General features: G+C 45.2%; 1 protein-coding gene and 1 long non-coding RNA gene across 8 annotated transcripts in view; one reads left to right on the top strand and one right to left on the bottom strand.

Moving 5' to 3' along the window:
• MID1 (midline 1) overlaps positions 1–26,394 on the top strand; it is a 579,948-nt gene that overhangs the window by 507,317 nt on the left and 46,237 nt on the right. For all 7 annotated transcript variants that reach the window (XM_027054471.2, XM_053202057.1, XM_027054474.2 and 4 more), the window contains one exon: positions 5,928–6,023. In XM_027054471.2, the coding sequence (XP_026910272.1) occupies positions 5,928–6,023 (96 nt within the window). The remainder of the gene's footprint in view (positions 1–5,927; positions 6,024–26,394) is intronic.
• The window catches only part of LOC128311548 (uncharacterized), a 119,503-nt gene that overhangs the window by 59,554 nt on the left and 33,555 nt on the right, over positions 1–26,394 (bottom strand). The window lies entirely within an intron of this gene.

Here is a 26,394-nt window from a genome sequence, read left to right as displayed (position 1 = left end):
AGGAATTACTGAAATCTCCTGTTTCAGGCATACATTTTAATAGTAGCACTCAATGACAAGTCATTAATTCCCTGCAACCTGATTCTTAGGTACGGGTCTCCAAAGGCTAAAATTAGCAGTATTTTTGTCTGCTTACCTTGCTATTCGATTAGGGATCGGCGTATGTGGAAATACAAAGCTCATCTGTTAAGTTGCATTGACTATTCTCGGCTGGTGTCCAGATCCGATGCCTACAGGCTCGTATTGAGATGGGTGTGAAATCCGCTATCCTGCCCTGGACTGTTAAAGCATCAGCTCCGATAACCCTCACTGAAAACTACATGACATGGGGGGCGCCTGGGTGGCTCCGTCGGTTAAGCGTCCAACTCCGGCTCAGGTCATGATCTCGCGGTTCGTGGGTTCGAGCCCCTGGGGTCGGGCTCTGTGCTGACAGCTCAGAGCGTAGAGCCTGCTTCAGATTCCATGTCTCCCTGTCTCTCTGCCCCTCCCCTGCTCACACTCTGTCTCTCTGTCTCTCTGTCTCTCTGTCTCTCTCAAACAGTAGAAAAAAAAGTTATGGGAAAAATTAACATCCTTTCCGGTTATCAGTCCAATCATTGGCTTAATATTAAGACACCGAATCCGCCTTGCAGAAGGACCATCGTGTATCTTTACTTTTAGAAGGACCGTCTTGAATTATTTATGTGTTACATGTATAAAACACATACCAGACTCCAAAGACTTAGTAAAAAGAAACGAAAATAATGTAAAATAGCTCATCAGTTTTTCTTTAAGATTTTATTTTATTTTATTTTATTTTATTTTATTTTATTTTTTAACGTTTTATTTATTTTTGAGACAGAGAGAGACAGAGCATGAACGGGGGAGGGGCAGAGAGAGAGGGAGACACAGAATTGGAAGCAGGCTCCAGGCTCTGAGCCATCAGCCCAGAGCCCGACGCGGGGCTCGAACTCATGGACCGCGAGATCGTGACCCGAGCCGAAGTCAGCCGCCCAACCGACTGAGCCACCCAGGCGCCCCTAAGATTTTATTTTTAAGTCATCTCTACAACCATGGTGGGGCTTGAACTCACAACCCCAAGATCAAGAGTCTCCTGTTCCACTGACTGAGCCAGCCAGCGCCCGCAGCTCATCAGTTTTTTTTAATATTCATCACAGGTTGAAATAATATTTTGGTTGTTGAATTAGGTAAAATATAGTCTTAAAATTAATTTTAACTGATTCTTTTTACTTTTGTTTTTTAACATGACTATTAGAAAATTTTAAATGTGATTCACATTTGTGGCGGACATTGTATTTCCGGTGACTCCTGGTTTTGAGCCTGGAATTCGGAAGATATGTGACCTCTAGAAAAAAGAAAAATGGAGGAAGAGAAAACAATCTCTTGTATTTGCACATGTCTTTCAAAAGGAAAAAAATCTTTTTTATTTTTATTTAATTTTGACAGAGAGAGACAGAACATGAGTGGGGGAGGGGCAGAAAGAGAGGGAGACACAGAATCCGAAGCAGGCTCCAGGCTCCCAGCTGTCAGCACAGGGCCCGATGCGGGGCTTGAACTCACAGACCACGAGATCATGACCTGAGCTGAAGCCGGAGGCTCAACTGACTGAGCCACCCAGGCGCCCCAAAATCCTTTTTTACTAATGTGGCTATTACTCATAAGAAGGTGTACTCATAAATAATGGATTAGGGGGCTCCTGGATGGTGCAGTCAGTTAAGTGTCCGACTTTGGCTCAGGTCATGATCTCATGGTTCGGTTCATGAGTTCAAGACCCGCATCAGGCTCTGTGCTGACAGCTGAGAGCCTGGAGCCCGCTTCGGATTCTGTCTCTCTCTCTCTCTCTCTCTCTCTCTCTCTCTCTCTCTCTGCCCCTTCCCCTCCCGTGCTCTGTCTCTCAAAAATAAATGAACATTAAAAATTTTTTTTAAAAATAATACATTAGGATTATTTTCCCAGTAAACTTTCAGTTGAGTTCTCCCGGAAGAAGACCATGGCTCGCAATCCACGTTGGAAGGTGACCCAGGAGGCATCTGTAGGGCAGAGGGGAAGCGGGACCAAGAAGGGAAGGAAGCGGAAAGAGGGTGTGGACTCGAGCAGGTTGTTGCTGTGGGCCACTGGGCCCCTCTCGCTGGGGCTCTCTGGAAGATGTTACGGGGCACGACTCAGAGCGTTCCCACTTGGGAGATGAGGGGAACTGGGCTTTTCATCCACCTACTGCCCCTAGAGGCATCAGCTTCCCCTTGTTCTCCCCAGCACCCCAGCCTGCTCTGCCTGGGGCCAGATAAAACCCCAGTGCGGAGAAGAACAGGACCAGAACAGGTGCTCGCAGCCTAAAGTCACCAGCAAGCCTGAGGCACGGGGTTGGTCCCCTTGTGGTGCCTGCTACTGACACCAAACTGAACGCGTTTCGATGGTTCCTGGTGTACATGTTCATTTTCTCCCCTGACCTAGACAGTAGCCCAGATTGTGGATGGGAAGACTGAGCCCGAGAGTCCCTTGTCCAGGAGAATTCAGGTGGGAGGGCAGCCCCCCGTCTCCTCACTCTGCATGTGTGGTCACTCCGGCCTGCCTCCTTCGGTCTCCACGAAGCTCAGCTCCGTAAGGAGATGTAAATATGTTGACGTTTTCGAGGTGAGAACAGGAAACTAAAACTATTTTTTTGGTACTCTGTAGAATTCCTTAGATATCCACAGGGAAGTGGATACTTACATACGCTTCGTCCCCCGGCCCTTATGCCAAAAAATATTATCTCTCTTCTGCACAAAGCACAGCCAAAATTAGGAGGTTATAGGACCTGCTGACCGCCACACAGGATGTTAGCGATACAGTTAAGTTCTAGAAAACTCCACAGAAGTCCCTGTGGTGGAAGCTTCTGGATGCATGGTTCGCTGAGCGCTGGATTTTGTTACCTTCCCATTACCCGGGCTTTCTTCGCAAGTGTTGTCAGTCCCTTTGGTACTTCTTGGAAACAAGTGTCTCCCGGCTTCACTTCCCTTTATTATGCTTGTAAGTGACTCGGTAATTCTTTGTGGACTTCAGTAACACTTGTACTATTTAAATGTGAATAACCCCAAAGGATCTAGATAGGTCAGTGTGTTTAAACCACAGGCTTTAGTCTACACATTAGTTGATTAAAAACAGATTTTTATACATGATGTATGCTCAATAAAGGGAGGGGAAGCAAGCAGATGTTTGTAAAATCTAAATGTGTTAGATTATATTTATTCGGCTCTCTTTTGCTGACTCGCTTTAGAAAACTCATACCTGTGATAGCTGAACCGTAAACAGTTAGATGATGTCTTTCCCTAGAAATTTCCTGCTCTGAAGGGTCAGCCAAAAAGACAAGTAAAAAGATTCCCTAAGATTAACATACCAAAAGAAGTTGACAAATACACCATGAAGTAGTCATATCTAGATCAAGGACGACACTGAATAATGGAGTGCCTCAAAATTATACTCTGGTCTCCGACCATAAAATGATTGGTGGCATTTTTCTCCTTTAAAATATTTCTATTTGAGACTCTTTGAGTGTTTGACAGTTCGTGTTGGTCTTCCAGTCCAGATGAAATATGTGCAGAACCTCCCTCTGAGTTCCGAACACATGAGAATTACAGATAAAATATTTTCAAATGGATTTTAAAGCCAACAACCGGGGCACCCGGGTGGCTCAGTCGGTTGAGCGTCTGACTCCGGCTCAGGTCATGATCTCACAGTTCGTGGGTTCGAGCCCCGCGTCGGGCTCTGTGCTCATGGCTCAGAGCCCGGAACCTGCTTCAGATTCTGTGTCTCCCTTTTTCTCTCTCTCTCTCTCTGCCCCTTCCCCGCTTGCGCTCTGTCTCTCTGTCTCTCTCAAAAACAAAACAAACAAATAAATAAGACTAATAACCGTGTATAAACATATGAGGAGAATCTCCGAGGACTGGAAATGAAAGGAAATGTAGAATGGTGAGGGAAGGCTGAAACTGGGCTGCTCATGAGAAGTGGGGACGAGACAGAGCAGTGGGGACCTGAGGGGCACACGGCGGAGACAATCCCGCACGGGACAGGAGACCCAGGGCTCCCCAGGTACATCCTGGACTCGTCGCTCCCACCTTCTCTGGAATTGGATCCAGATAGAATTCTCAGGGAAGGAAACAGAGGCACCGAGTCATACCAGGATCTGTGCCTCTCTGACACACGGGTGTCTCGTGGGAGGGTCCTCGCCAGGGAAACAACCTCGAGCCCCGTCATCAAGAGTTCGGGTTCTTAGGAAGTGTTGCACGCAGGAAAATATGGAATTGCTTTTTTTTAATTTTCGAACAGGCTGAGGAATAAATAAGAATGTTTCGTTCTCTTGAAATTATGAAGGAGGGAATTGCATCCTGGGAACAGGAAGAGAAAGTAATTCAAGAAGAGGGAGCTGTGATAAAGAATCTGTGGGAAATGAAAAAGGTGGTCCTTGGAATAAAAAGAATCAGGCAATAGGATAAAGACCAGATTAATAGGCTTAACTTGCTTAAGAATGACCAGAGAGATTTCTGCTTCTGACTTACACATCTTAGCCGTTAACTAAAAGTGATTATTTTCCTGAATACACCTTCCTAAATCTAAAATTTTGGAAAGTAGAAGTAAACACTCTGAGAAAGCAATTTCACCGTGTAATGAGCTATTATCACCTTTATGAAGTTGTAAATTTTCACAATCCGCCCCCCATACTCTTTTCAAATCCTTTCTCTCAGATGGCATTACAAATCCTCGATCTGTTTTCTTTTCCACAAAATTTCCTTCTGTCCCATATGTCCGCTGAATTTGTGAATTGTCTGACTTTTGAAACACATAGTCGCCCTAATCCTTTGCCCTGATCTTGGTCCGTGACATTGTTCTAACCCCCGCCCGTGGAACGCGCTTCCCCGCACACACCTTCGCGTCCATCCCATGTTCCCAAGAAATCCCCTCTTGTTCGCCAGACACTCCCTCGCCCATCCTTCCACCCGCGCCCACCCTTCCCGACTCAGCAGAAAGACTGTGTCCTCCGGGAAACCTTCTCCAGTCGTCCCCGACTCTGCCCCTGGGCTCGCTTAGAGCATCTCTCACCAGTGGCAGTGCTATCTCCTTGTGGACGGGGAGTGGGAGTCTCTATTTTTGCTTCCCCAGTATCTCTCAGAGTCTGGCTTTTAGTAGAAACTCCGTAAGTACTTGTAGGAGTGGATAAATGAATGGATGGCATAAACGGAGAATGAGAAGTGGGTTATTGTGGTTGAAAATGATGTTTAATAGTCATTGCAGGGAGCTTTAACTTTGATGTTCTCAAGGAATAGGGAATAATTCTAGATTCGTAAGCAGGAGAGTGATGCGAAAAATGTGGCCTTCAAGGAAATTTGATCTGGCATTGATAGGTTGATAGGCAAAGAAAAGTGTGTGCAATAAAATGTACCATGAGTGAGTAAATGTGTATGGCGAGGACCTCTTATATCTCATAAATGCCTATAAATAGTCATAATGTCAGCGATAGCCGGATAATTCAAACCTTCCTCTGAGGGGCTGGCCTCAGCCTGCCCGTAAGATGGTAAATCCTAAAAATCCAATAATGGTTGATTTGCTGTGGGAATATACTCCTTATATTATTGCTATTTCTGATTCAGGTAAAGAAGTAGAAATCCAATTACCTCCTTTCTCCCTAGTTCGTGACCTATAACTAATTATTCAGGTACATGTGCCGGAGTTCGTACGAGAAGCAGGACCAAAAAGAATGAAATTCGAACCTTTTTTGAAGGTTCTTTTAAATGCAGCTTCTCAAAGCCGAGCTTAAATCTATAAATCCTTAAAGCTGCATAGATTTCATTGAGGTTTCTGAAAAATGGATCGGCTCTTCCTGAGTATGAGTAATTTTGTGTATGCTGAAGTATTAAAAGTGTGCCGCATAATATTTTTCTTCTCTTTTTGAACAGCAAAACTTAGAGAGTAACCTCACCAACCTTATTAAGAGGAACACGGAACTGGAGACCCTCTTGGCTAAACTCATCCAAACCTGCCAGCACGTGGAGGTGAGTGTCTCTGTGCGCTGTGTTTCACGTGAGAACTGCCAGACCGCTGGGCGGATTTATCCCCTTGGCTTTTGCATTTTTAAGATGGCAGTCTTCTTAAAATTAGATCTTTTGGAGAAGCCAAATAGAAGAGATGCACAAAATCGAAGGAAATAGAACCTCGGAGAATCTCTCCCCACGCACTGCTTTGTTTTGCCCCCACTGCTGTCTCTGCCTCTGTGCTCCCACGACCTTCCCCCTGTGTCTCTGTGTCTATGACCAAACCTCCTTACAGGGACACCAGTCGTCGGACTGGGGCCATCCTACCCCAGCACGAATTCACTTCAACTTGATTACGTCTGCAAAGACCCTACTTCCAAATAAGGTCATATTTGCAGATACCGGGAGTTAGGACTTGGATGTAATTTTTCCGGGGTGGGGGGGGGGGGGAAACCATGATTCAACCCACCACAGGTGTCTATAAAATGCATCTTCGCTGTCACATATGTTTCCATGAAATTGACCACTTGTTGGGATTAAGTCAAGAGTGTGCTTCGAATGGATTCACTTGTGGCAAGGGTGTCTCCAGGGAACGTTTTGAGCCTTGTTGATTAAACAACATGGTAAATAACAGTGAACAGGCATAATGTTTTCATTATTGTAGGGTAAAGTGAATATGTGTTATAGGAATAAATGGATGAACAAAATGGAATGATCCGCGTGCTATATTTTATTTTTATGATGTGACGGCATTTGACGTTTAGGACAATCAGAAAGAATAATTTCTCTCCAGTAAAAAAAAAAAGAAATTACCTGTGTTTTTTTTTTTTTTTTCCTTCAACGTTTATTTATTTTTGGGACAGGGAGAGACAGAGCATGAATGGGGGAGGGGCAGAGAGAGAGGGAGACACAGAATCGGAAACAGGCTCCAGGCTCCGAGCCATCAGCCCAGAGCCTGACGCGGGGCTCGAACTCACGGACCGCGAGATCGTGACCTGGCTGAAGTCGGACGCTTAACCGACTGCGCCACCCAGGCGCCCCAGAAATTACCTGTGTTTTATGGGGAAATCTTACAAAGCCTTTACAGATTGGGTGATCATTCCATTCAATTTCAGCTAGTGACTTCTTAAAGCACTCAGGGTCTGGTTTCCATTACGGCCGGTAGTGGTTTCAGAACAACGGTCTTGCTCCTAATGCGGTATTAGTATGGCTCGAATTTACGAAATGCTATCGTTGTAACGTGTAAAACTGCTTTCTATGATGTTCAGCAATTTCGAATGATTGATAGAAATTTATAAGCAGATTTTGTTTTGATGCCAAAAGATGAGATATTCAGCTGTGATAAAGGCTTTCGAAATAAAGCTACTTACTGGGGCGCCTGGGTGGCTCAGTCGGTTGAGTGTCCGGCTTCGGCTCAGGTCGTGATCTCCTGGTTTGTGGGTTCGAGCCTCGCATCAGACTCTTAGCTGACAGCACGGAGCCTGTATGTCTCCCTCTCTCTCTGCCCCTCCCCAGCTCGTGTGCTTTCTCTCTGAAAAATAAACATACATAAATAAATAAACAAATAAATAAATAAAGTTACTACTGAATTGATTTTATTAGCAGGCTTGCAAGGAGACACATGGAGGCCATGAGAAGTTATGCTAGACAAGGAGTAAAGAATATTCATTCATTTTACCGTGTTTCTGAATAAAGCCTCCAAATGGAAAGAAATGCGTGCAGGTGAATAAATTTGGTATTTGGGAAATTTCTTCTAGACAAAAATGAAAGAAAACGGATTATGAGTAGGAAAGTAATGCTAGGACTACCTATGTTTTTACACGTGTCTCTTATTCATGGTTATCAATATTCTCAGAGTGTGACTTCCCAGCAGTTGAGCATCCAGTTCTCATACAATAACCAAATGGGTCCGTCGAGGATTTATCGAGGTCACTGATGAAGGACCGGCAAACGGTGGGGGTGGGGGTGGGGGTGGGGGTGGGGGTGGGGGTGGGGGTGGGGTGGGAGTGTGCGGGAGGAAGGGCGCTAGAATCAGGCAGCTGAATGAAATGCAAAACTGGTTGGGGACGTAAAGGGCAGTAAAGTCATAACGTTTGGGCAAAATGAGTTATATGTCATCAGTTTTCTCCAAGTGTCCAAGTTGACATTTAACTTTGCAGAGACTAAGCCTCCATTGAGAGTAAATAGAAAGCCGAACTCTGTGACATCCCGGCCTGAGGAGTTACATGACCCTTCCTTGGGCGGCCTTGGTGGACGATGTTCTCCCACCGCCCCGGCAAGGGCGCACAGTCTTCTTGTTGCCTTATTTCCACGTGTTGGATAATATAGCTTAACGTGACTTTCTGCTCTGTCTGTTCTGGACACCGTTGATCTATGAGTTGTGTTCACTACACAGATATTTCCGGGCGAGGGTGTACATTTTTGCTTCCGGCCGGTGACTTCGGTCGGTTAAAGCGCCACGCTACTCTGTTCGTTCTGTTCGTGTGTGGGGCATTCACTGTGCTGGGTGCCGAGGACCCACCATCTTGTCCAAGACAAAACAGTAACCACAATACCAAATTGGAAACTAATTGCCGTAAGAGAGGTACGGACTCCGTACTTGGGATTTCAGAGAAGCAAGACGTTTCTTCCAGCTGGGTGTCCCAAAGGCAGTGCCTGATGTGAGCCCGCCTCCAAGGGTAGGCGGCCTTGAAACCGAGGCACGGGGACAGAATGAGAAGGAGTGTATGTGCGCACAGCAAGTAGTTCGTTCTGTAGACACACAAGGTGTGTCGGGGGGATCAGTAGGAACCGGCTTTCGAGAGCTGAGAGCTAGGTGGGCTTTAATAATTGCATCCTTGTCTAGCTATATGTGCTCTTGAAAGTTTAATGAGGGATTGAGGAACACAGAGACTTGGGTAATTTTCACAGTGACAACTGGCATCCTTGATTCTTTTCAGGAGGTGATATTTTTGCCTAATGGAAAGTTCGAATGGACCTCTTAGTGCAAAATGCACTAAGTGCACACCCAAGGGAAAACCTCACAGCACACTACTGAACTCCAAAAAGCCGGTGGAGTTTGTCAGGCACTTTTAAATGCAGGCAGTGGAAAAGAATTTCCTGGTTCGCATCCTAGGTTCCTAGACTGTATTTCTTCCTTTTCCTCTTCCTGAAGGTGTCCTTGTTTTCGGGCATGAGCATTCCTAGGGAAAATAATCCCGTGACTCTCAATTGTTGTAAATCAAATCAATGAATTCCCACCAGATCCTGAGGAAATGCCACATCCTTATAAGTCCACACCTCCTTCCTGGGATTCACTTCTGCTTTTCTTTAGAATGAAAAGAGTTTGAAGGTCTCCCTCCCCCCACACATCCCCATTGTTTCATAACTTGTTTTTACAGCGAGGGTAAGCAAATGAAATGGCTCTTAGACAGTAAGTACCAAATCTTTTTTTTAATGTAAGTTTATTTTTGTTTATTTTGAGAGAGAGGCAGAGAGCGAGCAGGGGAGGGGCAGATAGAGAGAGAGAGACAGAATCCCAAGCAGGCTCCGCAGGCAGCACGGGGCCTGACGCGGGGCTCGAAATCACGACCCGTGAGATCATGACCTGAGCCGAAATCAAGAGTCAGATGCTTAACAGACTGAGCCACCCAGGCGCCCCAAATCTTTTTAAAACTAGAATGAAGGCCGAGGCAGTTCAGGCCTCAGGAGGGGAGAGATACTGAAGGAACAGTATCAGGTAGACTCCCAAAACGTGTGTGCGTAATGTGGTGGCTGGGATTCTAAAAATGAGTGGGTTTTTAGCCACTGGGCTTTGGTTTCTTCAGAAGAGGAAGACATTAGAGAATTCTCTTGGGATGAGTTTAGCGTTAGTTCGTCTCAGCCTCCTCCCAGTTTTATGTTCAAAATCAGAGGGCCTAGTTTAGTTAAGCAAATACTGACATGTTTCAAATCCTCCACACATTCTGAGAATCGAGTCCTTTCACAGAGACTGTAACACCTGGGCACAAAAGAGATGTTCCTTTGGGGAATTACAGGTGGCCAATGACTAAATCCGCTGAGAGATGGTAAAGAAAGACTGGGCAAGGGTGACTAATTAATTGCCAGATCAGAGTGGAGAAGACAAAGGCTTTTTTTTTTTTTTAAAAACAAATTCCTTTTGCCATTGCTTTTCACGCTGAGTTTTTAAACGATCTTTTTCTTTGATTTTAATGGAAACTTTGTTCTTTTGCTGGCTTTCTCTGAGTCTTGCCACTGCTAGATGACACGTGAAGTGACAGACTTCTTGGGGGTGAACTAAGGGCAATTTCATTCCATCCAGATATTGGGCTCCGTGAATTGAGAGGGAGGAGGGTAATATGTTACAGTAGCTTGTAAGAAACGGTTAAAAACATTGATTTGAGAAAGCAGGGGGTCTGTAAAAGACTTTTTCAGTCATTTACCACATCCTAAAAGCACTCAATTGTAAGCTTTGAAAGAAGAGGAAAAATTGCTGGGTTAAAAAGAAACATGAGGTTTTTATGTTTATTTTTTTATTTTTTTATTAAAAAAAATTTTTTAATGTTTATTCATTTTTGAGAGACAGAGCATGAGCAGGGGAGGGGCAGAGAGAGAGGGAGACACAGAATCCGAAGCAGGCTCCAGGCTCCCAGCTGTCAGCACAGAGCCCGACGTCGGGCTCGAACCCATGAACCGCAAGATCATGACCCGAGCCGAAGTCGGACGCTCAACCGACTGAGCCACCCAGGCGCCCCAGGTTTTATGTTTAAATTAACTTTATTATACAGTTTTACACAAAAGCGCTCTCTCCCTCTCTCTGGAAACCTTGGCGATTGCTCTGTCCACAGCCATCGCATAAAGACGAGCATCTGAACGCCAAATGTGCTGTTTGTGTTTTGTGGACAGGTGTCTGACCTTCTATGACATATGTCCCGCTGGGGGCCAACTTGAATGTGCAGAGTCATCATCTCTTGTCACTTGCAGATGAGGGTTAGATTCCCACCCCATCTGAGCCCTCATGAGAATGCTCTCAAGGTATAATTAGAGTCAGATTCTGGCCTCCTGAAACCACATCATCCATGGGGTCTCCATCTAAGCGGCTCCGGAATATCGATCATGTGATAGTACAAATATGGTGGCATTCAAAACCTGGGTTATGAGCCACTGTGGTAAAGGCTGCTCTCCCACGTTCAAGTCTTAGGATTCCCAGGACAGACGAGAAGAAGATTGACTACTGCATGTGTATAATGGCTATGTATCCAGTTTGCTAAAATGGACAGCTCATGTACCAAACTTCACTTTTCTCAGCCGTGGAGATTGAGTGTAATTGTTTATTAAAGTAGTATGTAACACATGCTTGAAACTCTTTCCTTAGATTCATTGTTCTTGTCTTTAAAAAAAAGTTTCATAAGGGGGATTGGATCCTGTTACCGTCTTAGGTGTATATTCATGAGGAATTGTGAGAAGACATCAGCAGTAAGTCTTCCAGTCTTGTTTTGGAATAAGAGATCAGTCTCAGGAATGACTGAATATAAGGCTTAGTTAGTTTGGTATTACTTTGAGAATGACATTCCCAAGTTTCAGCTTTGAAAGTTGTTTAAAAACATGATACTGGGGAGCCTGGGAGGCTCAGTCGGTTGAGCGTCCGACTTCGGCTCCGGTCATGATCTCGCGGTTTGTGGGTTCGACCCCACGTCGGGCTCTGTGCTGACAGCTCGGAGCCTGGAGCCTGCTTCGGATTCTGTGTCTGCCTCCCTCTCTGCCCCTCCCATGCTCATGCTCTCTCTCTGTTTCTTAATAAATAAATGTTTAAAAAAAATTTTTAAACATGATCCAAACCTCTCCTCACCTGCTATTCTTTCTACTTTGGATGGGATGAACTATTGTGTCATATTCAGAATCCTACCAGGTGGCTTGGATTGGAGTGTGAGCACATGTACGTGCCTCTGAAGATAGTTCCTCTGAACACATTTCAATGTAGTAATGCAGATTTCCAAAGCTAACACTTAAATGTGAAATAATTGGCCTTAATTGGGGCCCAGTGGATGAGCCGTGGGAAAGAGAGAGAATACATGTATCTTTATTTAAAAATTTTTAAGGGATATTTATTTATTTTGAGAGAGGGAGAGCCTGTGAGCATGCGGGGAAGGGGCAGAGAGAGAGGGAGAGAGAGAGAATCCCAAGCAGGCTCCACTGGGTCAGTGTGGAGCCCAATGCGGGGCTCAAACCCATGAGAACCGTGAGATTGTGACCTGAGCCAAAGTCAGACGCTCAACCAACTGAGCCACCCAGGCACCCCAAGAATACATATATCCTAATGTGGTTTCTCCCCATAGTATAGGAATTCTTCATCGTGTCTCCCCTACACTATTCCACACACACCGTCCTTGCCTGGAGATCATTCATTCACTCATTCATTCATTTATTTTTGGAGAGAGAATGTGCATGCGCAGGGGAGAGGGGCAGAGAGGGAGAGAAAGAGAGAGAGAAAGCGAGAATCCCAAGCAGGTCCCGTGCTTCAGTGCGGAGCCCAACTCGGGGCTCGATCCCACAACCCTGGGATCATGGTCTGAGCTGAAATCAAGAGTCAGATGCTCAACCGACGGAGCCCCATTTAAAAAACAATTTTATTTAATTTTTTTTCTTGCCTTGAAATATTCAGACGGTGACTAGCACAATAAGGATGCTTCTGGCATGATGTAAAGAATAATAAGGATAGGTCGGGACAGATCTAAAAAATGGCCGCTGTGGTTAGTTCTGACGCCAGCGTTCACATGAGATGGTGGTAGTTGAATGGATCCAGTTGCGGGAGGAACGATCGCAGGTGAGAAGGTGACTGTCAGGTAGATTGTGTCTCATGATTGTGCTCGTGCCTGCCCTTCAGAGAGATAAGCGGTCCCAACCGTCGATCTGTCATTTTGTTACTGAGCGAGCCTCTTTTGTCTCTGGGTCTCAATATCTAGCTTACATTCTATTTCTCAACAAATGAATATAAAATTGCTTTTCACGATAACCAAGCTGAAATCATCTCTGTACCTAAAATAATTACAGAGTGGGAGAGAAATGGGACACATCATCTTTTGCCTTCATTTGATTCACTTCTGTTTTAAATTGCTAAATGTTATAGGGAAAACTGAAGAGCTCTGTTCTGATTTTGAAATTCGCCAGCAAAATAATTGAGTCATGCATATAAAATGTTCGTTGACAAGAGCACAATTGTAGCATTGATTATTTTCGTTTGAAACAGAAATATCAAATTTGAAATTCAGCTATTTAAAAAGCCCGAGGCTACCACTGCGTGTAAAAGGCTTTCAGTGAGGAGCAGCACAAATAAAGATTTTTACAACCAAGTGAGGTAACTTCCCGGCCTGGGAATTTATGATAGAGCTTTTACTATGCTTTTAAAAGTATTTTCACTAGATAGAACATCAGGTTTCTATATAGGAGGTGATGAAAACTATCCTAGTAGCCTAATTCTCTGACCAGACAAGCTCGTTTGGGGCTGTGGTAAGTTCAAGAAAGCCTTCCATCTGTTTACGTAGGTTGGGAAGATGGCACCTTGTCCCTCCCTGCAGATGTTAGAAGGTGATTACCGTATCGAGTCTCACAGCTCCACAGCGACATGTGGCTGTCATGTAGAGAAGACGACAGTGGGAGGACTTACACAGATACACACCAAAACAAAAACGACCACTTACAAGGTCCCACCATAACTTTCTGATTTTATTATCCCAAAGCCTGTTGAGGTGAATGTCCTTCAGGTGACCATGGATATGTGACTTGAAGGCAGACGTAACAAGAATCAGCCAGTAAGACAAAAGGGGGGGCAGGGTGACTGAATCTAATCAAGTAGTAAAACAACTTGAGTGGTTACTGAACTTCAGCTACCCAAACCAGGTGATAGCGTTGAAAGAGATGATCAGAATCTTAGATTCCTAGGGGAGTTCTCCCGGCAAGAAACGATCCCATCTGCTGGGAATTGGAAACCCTGTCCGACTCACCATAACAAGCATACTCCTTTGAGATGATCAGTTTGCTCGCTTTAGTAAAGAAAGTTCTTTTTCTCCTCCTCCCCAGGAAGATGGAGGAGTATGTGTAAAGACGAAGACCGAAACAGTATCGATAGTTTCAATGTTTTGTATTACAATGTGGAGCGAAAAACATGAATTTTAAGGGTGTGTAGCATTTAAGAGAAAATGGCATATTACAGAAATTTGACAGGCGAGCTTTGAAATTCCAACCCGAAACACGTAATTTCTTTTAGACCTGTGATTGTTCCGTTAAAAGTGTAAAATAGTTTGTTTGAGACCAGTGCTGGGAACGTTCAGGAGAAAACTGGAGTTTCACTACATTTGTAAGTTTAATTTATTAGATTTCTAAGAGCTACTTAAGGACGTGAGAAGGTTTACCTTGTTAGGGTTTTAATTTTACACCGTTAGGCATTTGAAGTGCTTATAAAGTAAGTTGAATATGTTACATTTATAAATGCAATTTAAAATGTTACAGGAATTTGGTGATAAAAATCAGAACAGCGGTTACCCATGGGCTTTCTGGGGTGAGATACTTTATGTCTTGGTCAAATTGTTGGCTATGTCGGTTATCAAAATCCATTGACTTGTCCCTTAAGATTTATGCATTTTCCTTTAGGTAGATTTACTTCCATTAAAAAAAAAAATGAGTACAGGAACTGAATCAACTAATTAATATATGGCATTGACTGTTTAATGGAGTTATGTGTGTTCAAGTTGAGTGAGTTAAACATTGATTCAGGATCCCCCCGAGAGTGATGATTCTTGGTTTTATAAAATTTGTTGGATTTATGAATAGAATAATGAGATTCACCATTTGAATTTAAAAGCCTAAGGAAAACACCATGACGATTTGTTGATACAGGTACAGTCCTTGGCCAAATATCCACGTGCTCTTCAAACACATGTCTTCCGTCTCCTGGTCGGTTGGACTCCTCGGGAAGCAGGGCGCTATCCTTCATTTCCTAGTATCTCCTGCGTTCAGCACACGGCACGTGGCCAGGGATGAGAAACCAGGACTCTCCCAGAGAGACCAGCTGCCTCCTTCTGCCCTCCCTCTGTCACTGGTGCATTTGTGTCGATCAGTGCATCAGATGAATTCTCATCCTGAAGGGCAGAAAAAGGGTCCTTCTTCTTCTTTTTTTAAATTTTTTTCTTTATTTAGTTTTTGAGAGAGACAGAGCACGAGTGGGGGAGGGGCGGAGAGAGAGAGGGAGACGTAGAATCCAAAGCAGGTTCCAGGCTCCGAGCTGTCGGCACAGAGCCCGACGCGGGGCTCGAGCTCACAAACCATGAGATCATGACCTGAGCTGAAGTCCGAGGCTCAACCTACTGAGCCACCCAGGTGCCCCGAAAAAGGATCCTTCTTGAGAAGACGGTACACAGGACAGGGTCTCTATGGTGGCACATCTCAGCAGCCGTAATTCCTGGAGGCGGTAGCAGGATGGCTGACGCACACTGTGAGCTCTTCCCGGCACAAGGGCCCTGTCACTGGCAGAGGGCTAGGAGGACGGAAGTCAAGGATGAGAGAACTGTCCATTGGGTCGTTGCTGAGCCCTTAAGGGAGGTCACAGTGGGTCTTCCCCGTCCCCTTGTTGCACAGCTATCTCCTTCCTTTTGATGTTCTGGGATACCCTCTCTATCCCTTCTGGTTTGTAAAAGAACAAAATGGCCAGACAGCCACTTCGAGACAAGTTGGGGGAAACGCTTTTGAACACTTTCACACATGTAGGATGATGGCTAGTCAGCCTAGGTCTGAAGATGGCTTACGGGCCGACATTTTCTTTCTTTCTTTTTTTTTTTTTAGGTTTATTGATTTTGACAGAGAGAGAGAGAGAGAGAGCACGAGCAGGGGAGAGGCAGAGGGAGAATCACAAGCAGGCTCCACACTGTCAGCGTGGAGACTGATGCGGGGCTCAAACTCACGAATCGTGAGATCATGACCTGAGCCAAAACCAACTCGGACGCATAAACGACTGAGCCACCCAGGTGCCCCTAGAATGACATTTTCAGCTATTAGGCTCTCTTGATCTTCAAACACACGTTTGGAGCGCGCACGTGCGCACACACACACCCCAGAACCTCAAAATCGGCAACTGACAAGCATCTGAATTCTTTGGTCTTTCCTTTTCTCTTCCAGACCAGGTTAGATTCCTTCTCAGTGTCCTTTTGGCAAAGCCCAGCTTGTACGGTGACAGCGCTCTGTAGTTTCTGTCCCATCTCCCTCCTACCACCCTCAGCACCGTCATGGGCACCAGCTCCCCAGTTTCAGAAAAAAACCTTAGGAGAGTAAGTAAGCAGGGACAGCTTCAGAGAGAGACGGCGACTCTCAGTTGTCGTAAATCAAATCAAGGAAGTCAATTCGAAGAAGGTCAAGAGAAGACCACCCCTCCCCAGAGTTAAGCCTCCAAATTCACCTTTTTGCCTCAGCCGGGCTCTGTGTGAGTGCGATGGGTCATCGCCAGCTCTCCGCGGCGGACCTCAGCGTGGCTTTTCTCAAGGGGCAGTAAGCTATGTCTGGCTCCGGGGTTTCTGGTGCAGTTAATTCTGTGTGCAGCCGGCGTGTGTGCTAGTTGTTCTCTAAGGGAGTCATCGTCTTTGGAGGGCAGAGTTTGGGCCCGCGTGCCACTTTGCACATCGTGGGCACCCAACAAGTCCCTAGGATGGCCACCGCATGGAAAGTTTATTTGGCTGGCAGAATCCTAAGAAGCACCGAATGCAGACTTGCGGGGTTCCTAGTTTTAGAGAGAGAGCTCGCAAGGGCAGTGTTGGCACGATCATTTTTGGTGCAAGATGTTTCTTCCTGCAGCATGCTACCTGAAAATAACGGCGCCGAAGTGACGATATCCGAGAGGAAGGTGGTGTTCTCTCCTACCGGTGACCTAGCCTCCGTCCCATCTTAACGAAACGCTGACCTGGGTCGGGCTCTGGCTAATTAAACAAAGGTCTGCTTCAGTTTTTGCAGAATGAAGTACTTTTTTTGCCTTCTGTTTTTCATGAAATGGCCTTAAAGAATTCCTCTTGTTTGTGGTCTCGAAAAAATCAGAACTATGCCCGTGAGGCCCGCCTTGAAGGCTTCCATGAAACAATAAGAAGGCTTTGTTCTTGGTAATAACATTAAAGCAAGCAGTGTCTCCATTACCTGGCAGGATGCCGCCTGCCCGCCACCCCCTGATCCTGACAAATGTAAACAGAACATTCTGTTTCCCAGTTAGGAGGTGAGAAGACAGCATCTTTCAGATAATGGAGGGAGGGAGGCAGGGAGAGAGAGAGAGAGAGAGAGAGAGGGGCACTTCTTCATGTAATCCCTAACTTAAGTATTTTAAGATTCAGTTTTACTCTAGAAGACCGTACATATTAAGCTTAGAACTGGAGAGCCATTGTTTTAAAAAGACAATAATAATTTCACAGTGAGTTGGAATGATGGAAAATCCAAGGGTCTCTAGATAAAGAAATACGTATATTTTAGTCTGACTCACTAGATTTCACGTGTTTTCTTTTGAGGCAACTTTGCCTGTCATTGCTCAGATTTAGACCCATTTGTGGTCAGTTGTAAATGAACACTTGTGGGTAGATTGTGGCCCAAAGGAAAAAACAACCAAGGTCAGGATAGACAGCACGGCCAGATGCAAACTCTGTTCAGCCCTGCAATTAGTCAGAAGTCGTTGGGGCTGTAGAACAAACTGGATGAGTGGGACACCGGTGCCCTCTGACCCCCTCTAGATCTCTTTCTTAAGAAACGTCCAGACCGTCGTCCCCTCTGATGTAGGCACTTCTGTCTGTAATGGTCAGTGCCAGGCGCTTACAGCACTCACCAGTCCTACGTTTCCTGGCCCGAGAGCTTCTGGAAGCCCGTAACACTCTGCCTGGGGGCCTCCCCCACCCAGGGTGCCCAGCCGTTAACTCCAGAGAATTACTGCCCAACCACCCCCGACAGCCTCCGACCAGCCACCCATGGGAGATATTAGGTAAATCCCACCCTTTCTCCCCATCAGCAGGACCGTTCTGAGTGTCCCAGTCTCCCACCGGGATTAATCTGCAGTCGGCCACCATGGTCTCGGTCGGACACACACTTCTGGCTTCATGCCCTGTCTCACCTCCCCACCCCTACTGGTGTTCCCTGGCAGCTCCTTATATTTCCATCCCTGTCCCCTGCCCTGCTTCCTGGAAGCATCTCTTTGCCACCCCCCAGCTCACGTGTTCGGTTTCCCTAAAGCCTCCTGTCTTTGACTTTATTTGACTAAATGTGAATATTATTAAACACTGGGCATCACAGATACGGAAAGATCAGCCTGTCTGCTTCTGCCGGCATTCCGGAGTGACGACACCCGGGCAGGGCTTCATAGATGTTACTTGGGGACGCGTCCGAAAGACAGAACGAAGCTTAACATTTTCCAGTCTTGCGCCCAAGTGCGAGTCCTACCAGTGATACAGTCGAGTGTATTTCACGTAGTGTGAGGGATGCTGAAGAGCAAGGTCCGATCCTCATTCATCCTCCTTAACTTTGCGGGGCGCCAGATGGCATCTATCTTTGAGTAACTCAAGCCCGAATAGGACTTCAACCTTGTATTTTTCCAGTCCATCACTACTCGGGAATCGCGGCACAACAACTAAAAAGAATGCCACTTAATGAGAAATGACATGTGAGACTGGAAATGAGTAATGCAAGGTCATGGGATAGAAGCTTCCTCTTTCCATTAGAAATGACTTCCCTTCCCCGAGACGGATCACCTCTGTCCTCCCCGGCACTCTATTAACTGTCCTGCGCTATAAATAATTTTTTTTACCTCCTGACCACAATGCGATTTTTGCCAAATACATTTGTTGAAAATTACTTAATAGAAAGCACTGCTTTTCAGAAACTTTATGAAAAAGACTTGATAGGCCCAAGTGTCCATGACAGGTTAATAGATTTTTTTTTTTTTCTTCATTCTGTGTGCCCAACCCAAACGGAAGGGTGTGGAGCATTTATTTTATAACGTGTGTAATTAATAAGAGAGAGGAAGGGAGGAGTTTATTGTTTTTGAATGAATTACGAGCAACACCTTCCATTCCGCTTCTTCATTTTGGAACCGCTTTGAAGAAAACTGATATCTATCAAGCACCTACTATGTGCCAGAGAGCTTACGGATATTTTCATTGAAAGGAGGCAAACGAGGAGACCTTCCTACACAGATTCAACACATTTTTCACACCAGCGGCTCTTTGATTACAAAGTCCATGCTCTTTTCCCCTTTGCTCGGGGTTGGCAAACTATGCCCCTTGGGCCAAGTCCGACTCGTCACCGGGTTTCACAAATAAGGTTCTGTTGGAACGCAGCCACACCCATCTGGTTCCGTATTGTCAGTGGCTGCTTTCATACTACAACAGCGGCACTGAGTAGTTACAACAGGGACCATATGGTCCGCAAAGCTGAAATATTTACCATCTAACCCTTTATAGCAAAGTCTCTCACCTCCTGCGGTACATCATGGAAGGCTCTCCTCTGTCCCCTCCCCGTTGCATCAGGAAGGAGCCCTTAAGAGAATGCATTGGGGATTTGAAAATAACTCCCCAAATTCTGGAGTTAGTCCTCATGTTATAGCTTCCAAAGCCATTGTTTTGGTGAAAGACGTAGACGGGAAAAAATTTGGATTCCTGCTATTAAGTCCCCCAGGTAATCAGCACAGGCTGACCGGTCCTGGAACTCGTACTGTTGCTCCTGTGTGGACATTCCAGATAAACAGAATCTCTTAACAATGGTGGTAGTTAACATTTATTGAGTAATTGCTACGTGTGAAACATTTTTCAGTGGCGTTTCACGTGCTAGTGCGTTTAGCTCTGAACCACAAGCTCCCCTAGGGTTTCTCTGCCTCGGCACTGGTGACTTTTGGAGCTGGACAATTCTCTGCTGTGGTGGGGGCTCTTCCAAGCATTGTTGGATGTTTGCTGGGTAGCATCTCTGGCCTCCACCCACTAGATATGAGACGTGGCCCCCAGGCCCCTCGTGACGACCAACAATGTCTCCAGACATCGCCAGCGGTCCCCCAGGAACACCCGGTCTACCCCGTAAGAGTCGATATTGAGGGACTTGAGAAATGGAGAGTTTAAGCAAATGCCTGAGAACATACAATTAGGAAGTAAGGAAGGCCTGGCATTCCACCCCAGGAAGACCTTCTAGGGACCCTGAGTTCTGAACTACTGCCTCCCTTAGCCCTGTTCACTCTAAATCTTCTCACCTTGTCTGACGATTTCGCTTTACTGAAAAACGAACAACGTTTCGGATGGGCGCGTTGTGTTTGCTCCTCTTGGCGGGGTGGGGGGCGGCACTTCCTTTGTGTGAAGCTTCAAGGTTTTAGGTATTAGGAGTGGTGTTCTTGCCGGGCAGTTTTATTGTATTGTTACAGTTGTGTTTCATTTATAAGAAGCCTTTTATTGCCCAGCTCACCACAGTGTGTTGCCACTTTTAATAGCGTCTCACTTCCTTATCCAACATTCAAGCTCCATTATCTTAGAAACCTCCAGAAAGGAGGATTTTATCGTGAGGTTCCTGGGAGCTGTTTTTTGATCCCATAGCAAAAACATAGCAAGATCCCATGTGGATAGTCCGTCAATATGCAGAATTGGTCTCCTCTGGGCCCAAGCATTTCCCCGCACATCACTCCATGGTAAAGGCCGGACTATGGTTAGCACCGTATGAAGGGATTCCATCTTTTTATTCTTCTGAAAAGCGTTTCTTGGGCTTTCGAAAGTTTTAGTCAGATGAATAGATTAAATATTACAAAATATTCTCCTGTACTCCGGTTTCTGCCCCAAAGACAGGGACCCTGGGAACTTGGCCACTCTTCCCCCTCTCATTTACTTGAGCTACGTCCACAAATATTTGACTTCGGTGTGAGAGAGTTTCAGGGTGAAGATTACATATAAACATATTAGATGAATTACAGTAATACGGTCTGCTCTTACTCAATTCTCCTTGGCTCAGTTTTATATACAAACTCAAGTGTTAGAGTCGCTTTCATTGTTCCTTCTGGCAGCTCCGTCTAACTTCTGCCCCAGGGTCTGGAATGTTCATCACAGCTGCCTTTGGCAATAAAACCCGAAGCACCCTCAGATCCTCGTATTTCCCTTTGCACCTGTGGGATTGTTATAGATGTTGTAGCGTAGAACAGTATGAAATAATGGTGTTATTAAGACATAATCTTAACACCGACCCCTTTAAATTTGGATGCGGACTCAAAATTACATATTCTTTTTTTTTTTTTTAATTTTTTAATGTTTGTTTATGTTTGAGAGAGAGACAGAGTGTGAGCGTGGGAGGGGCAGAGAGAGGGAGACCCAGAATCGGAAGCCGGCTCCAGGCTCCGAGCTGTCAGCACAGAGCCTGACACGGGGCTCAAACTCACGGACCGTGAGATCATGACCTGAGCCGAAGTTGGACGCTTACCGACTGAGCCACCCACGTGCCCCTCAAAATCACATATTCTTAGTAAGAGAGAAAAGCAACGTAGCATAAAATAAAATAGGGTTTTAATCTTTCTCCAGGTCACCTTCATTTGAATCGTGGTACAGCTTTGCTTTTGCCATGAGGACCAATTCTAGGCACCCCTCCTTCCTCAACGCCCTGAAATAAAATGCCCTTTTTCCACCACATAAACCTCATCCTCTCCAAAACTTCCTCCACTGCGTGCATCTGTGTACGAATAGAAAGTGACCTATCAAGGCAGCACATCCTTCTCACGAGAGGACGCAAAGGGTCTTTTCTCAAAATCTAGAGATGGCTAACTCATTTCAACAAAGCGTTTAAGATGAGAAAATGAGGATTTCTTTTATTTTTGAATGTTTCTTTATTTTTGAGAGCGAGAGAGACAGAGCATGAGCAGGGGAGGGGCAGAGGGCGCGGGAGAATCCGCTTCGGAGAATCCGAAGCAGGCTCCAGGCTCCGAGTTGTCAGCGCAGAGCCCAACGCGGGGCTCGAACTCGCGGACCGTGAGATCATGACCTGAGCCAAAGCCGGACGCTTAACCGACTGAGCCACCCAGGTGCCCCAGAAAATGAGGATTTCTAAAATACATATTAGTCCAGTTTTACCCGTGAGAAGTGGCTAGATACTTTTCCCCATTGATGTTGTCTTCTAAGAGCGCCATAAAATATTGCTAAAGATGTTAAGGCCACATGTGTCTGCAATCTAATAAAACTTAACAGGGCGGGGGGGGGGGGGACTTTTTGCTGGCCATTGCTAACCACGTGCTCGGGAGAAAATAGCCAACATTTATGTTATCATTAACCAAGCTGGGGAATGAGTACCTGCACATCCAGCAAAGGCAGATAAGCTTGGCACCCGGTGGCAACTTCCACGGGACTACAACTGACTGCTGGTATCTGACAGGAGCGTTACTGCAGCCGAATGGCCCCCAGCTGAATTCGATCTCAGGGCTAGGAGGCCAAGACAGGAGTGGTGGCTTTCTGTGCTCAATTCATTGTTTGACTTTCCAATCTCTCCTTCACTAGGCTGTCGAGGGTGAGATAGTCGTAGTTGGTCGAAGAGAAGAAGCAGAAGCGCCCTAGGAATAAGAGAGAGTGGGGTGCCAGCTCTACAAGCCAGACTGTTCTTTTGTGTCTTCTGTAATCTCCCCTTTCACTCTACCCTTCCTGCTCTTAGGAGGAATATGGACGATTGTGGACACACTCGGTAGTAGGGAAATACAATTGATTCTCATTAATTGTGGTAGTTATGTTCTATAAAGTCGCCAGGAACACTGAATTGGCCAATACTGAACCATCGCTCTTAGAGGAGAACACACACACACACACACACACACACACACACACACTAACCCCTCGCATAGATGATATGATCTTAAATCCTGAAAGCAAGTCTCCTGGTAGATTCTATTGTCTTTATTTTATGAAAGAGAAAAAGAGCTTCCAAAGTGTTAACTGACTTGCCTGAGGCTGGACCACTGACGGGTGCCAGAATTGGGACTCCAAGCCCATCCATCTGGCCCCAGAGCCAGACCTTCTTACACCACACTGCCCTACCCTTATTGTCTCCACCCTTGGACTATGGAAGAGCTAAAACAAGAAGGCTGAGCGTGTCCTTGTTCAACCTCAGCTGGGTGCTGGCAGGGTGACTTACATTTTTTTTCGGGCTCTGAGCGTGCCCGACGTGCGTGTGAAAAGGCCACAAGTATTGATTTCGGGTTACAAGTGGAGTTGTTAATTTTAGCGAGCGTACACATCGCAAATACGGAAGCTGTGAATACTGAAGGTGCGCTGTAGAGTTTGTGAGGAGGTCCCTGTTAAAAGCAGAGTTGGGAGTGCCTGCAAACACCTTGTCTATATTTTATGGCTGGTTCCTTTGCACCCCTTCGAAGACTTCTCAGAGAATTCTTGACTGACCTTCAATAAAACGGGCCCTACTCTCAGGCACGGGCAATCACATCACCCTCTTTAATTTCCTCTATGTACTAGTCATGAGCCGAAAGTTTTATTTATTTCTTGACTTGTTCAGCCTGTTCCCCTATGTTTGTATGTAAACTCTGTGATAGTGTGGACTTTGTCTGTGCCCAGCGCTGGAGTGCTGCCTGATATGCTCTCGGAACCCCGTTGCTATCATTTGAATGAATAAATGATTAGATAGGTGAAGGAATCAATAGTTGTATGCGTGTCTTTCAAAATGAGGGACGCGAGTGTTTTATAAGAATAGGCTTGAGCTTGCATAACATGGGCCGTCCCGCTCGCAGCCTCAGATAAGGCGTCAGGGCCTAAAAATGGGATAATAACACCTGAAAGAAGACTTGAATCCTGCCAGGATGCAGATGGGATCTGACTTTAGAAGAATTACGTTAGAGATGAAGTCAGTACTAAGAACTAGGGACAAGGATGGGGGGAATGATTCGTCATCCCTAATTATCTTCATCCCACTCTTGTCTTTAGGTGAGGGACCAAGAAGGTGGACATAGAGGTCATGAAAGAAGGTTTGAGGCTTGTTTCTTGCATCCTTAGGTTGGCTCTACTCAAAGCGCTTGTATTAGCCTTCGTGATTCTGAATCACAAGACGTGAATCAGAAATCGAAGGCTGAAATCATAACCAAGAGCTGCCAGCTTCCAAACCAAACCTGCGAACTAGAAACACCTGAACACGCTGCGAGCGACCAATAAACCCATATTTGGGTTAATAGCCCATATAAGAAATGAAATCCAATCAAGTCATTAACTTCTTTTAAGTGACACATAAAACAGCAAAACTGTGGAAAACTTCTTTGTAGTGGGAGAATTTTAGAAACACAGGATAGCATTCAACTTCTTTTATTGTACCTTTTGGAGTAGAAGAATGCTAGAGTTACAAAAATTTGGAAGCTTCATCAAAGTATCAAAAGAGATTCAACTTTCCCGGTTTCAAAGGAAAGTCAACTCTGTGTTTTTTGAAAGATCTAAGGAAAATACTTGGCCTAAAATGAATGGATCATGTTTCCAAATTTCTGAGAAATTATATTTTGGGCCAGTGGTGGTTGTGGTATCAGCTTTCCCAAAACATGTTTGGCTCAACAAAGTAGATTTCAGTCTACTTTTTTTGTAAAACAAATCTATCCATCATAAATATCAAATGGTCAGAATTTGGATTAAATCAAACCCCATGCTAGGATGGCAACTGGGACACTTTTCCTCCCGTGGAGTAACCCAAATCCCAATGATCTGGAGAGTGAAATGGATCCCAAACTAAATCATAGTCTATTAACAAAGCTACTTCTCAATGCAGATGATACTACTTGAGATTTGTCTGTGACTTCACAGTGTTAGCTGTTTCCTCAGATATTAGTTCATGTATTTACCACAATAATCCCATGTGGCTGAGACAGCAGATACCGTTCCCCTCATTTTACAAAATAGGGGAATTTTGAAATGGTTATCTTCCTGGACTTTTCCAACATCGACCTATGAGTAGAGCTAGTCCTCGACGCCACATTTCATGACACCTACCTCTAGAACTATTAGTGAGGTTGGATCCAGTTCAGTCAAAACCGGAATGTCATTAAGCACACAATATGTTAGCAACATCAAAACCTGAGGACTTCATGATACGGTCAATTGATTTTTGACAAAAGTGCTAAGACACTTCACTGAAGGAAAGAATAGTCTCTCCAGTAGATGGTGCTTAGGCAGCTGGCTATCCAGAAGTAGGAAGGCACAGTTGGACCCTGCTTGGAAGCATACACAAAACCTAACTCAAAATGGTGCATAGACCTAAATGTAAGAGATAAAACTTCTAGAGGAAAACAGAGGCCTAACTCTTCATGACCTTGGATCGGGTTGCTTAGCTATGACACCAGAAGCACAGATGACAATAGATAAATAAGTAAATTGGACTCTATCAAAATTGTCACTTTTGGGGCTCATTCTAGAAGATACTTTTCTGTGGTTTTTTTTTTTTTTTTTTTTACTGTTTATTTTTGAGAGAGCGAGACAGAGCACAAGCAGGGGAGGGGCAGAGAGAGAGGGAGACACAGAATCCGAAGCAGGCTCCAGGCTCAAACTCATGAACCACGAGATCATGACCTGAGGTGAAGTCAGACGCTTAACCGACTGAGCCACTCAGGCACTCCTCTCAAAGATACTTTTCAAGTATAAGGTGCTACTTTCCAGAAATTTCACTCTCTCCATCATAATGTGCCCATGGTTTCAATATGATTCCTTCCTTTTCACAGTTCAGTTGTAGCCAGTTATTACATTCAGTTAGAGGTCAAAAGGCAAGACAAGAAATTTCTTGAGAGTAGTGGCATTTTGAGTAAATATGTCCATGGATAGCTGAGTTTTTATTTGGGAATCCTCAAGGGAAATTAGAAATGACAACATAAAAGTCATGGTAAGAGAAACTGAGTCCAGTGGTGAACCTCCTTGAAATATTAGCCTGAGTTCCACATTCTGTACTTACCCATCAAAACGTCTTTTTTTTTTTTTTTTTTTAATGTCTATTTATTCTTGGGAGAGAGAGTGAGACAGAGCGTGAGCCGGGGAGGGCCAGAGAGAGGGAGACACAGAATCCGAAGCAGGCTCCAGGCTCCGAGCTGTCAGCACAGAGCCCGACGCGGGGCTCGAACCACAAACCGTGAGAACATGACCTGAGCCGAAGTCAGACGCCTAACCAACTGAGCCGCCCCGGCGCCCCTCAAAACGTCTTTTAATTTTCTCTTTTGTTCATCACATTCAGCAAGCATGTTTGCGTGCTAATCTGACATAGGACCTGATCTCGGGGTTTGCTGCAAATGGCCAGTGACCATTATCTTCTCAATAAGAAGATGTCTTGAGTAGTCTCTCTCCTGCGTCTGATAACAATCAGGAATAAAACGCAAGGAATCTTGGCCTCTGGAAACAGGACGTGATTCCTCTGAACAGCCATCAGTGGA

Source organism: Acinonyx jubatus, chromosome X (assembly GCF_027475565.1).
Source record: "Acinonyx jubatus isolate Ajub_Pintada_27869175 chromosome X, VMU_Ajub_asm_v1.0, whole genome shotgun sequence".
In the NCBI taxonomy this organism is placed as follows: domain Eukaryota; kingdom Metazoa; phylum Chordata; class Mammalia; order Carnivora; family Felidae; genus Acinonyx; species Acinonyx jubatus.
This window is presented reverse-complemented; position numbering and strand designations above follow the sequence as displayed.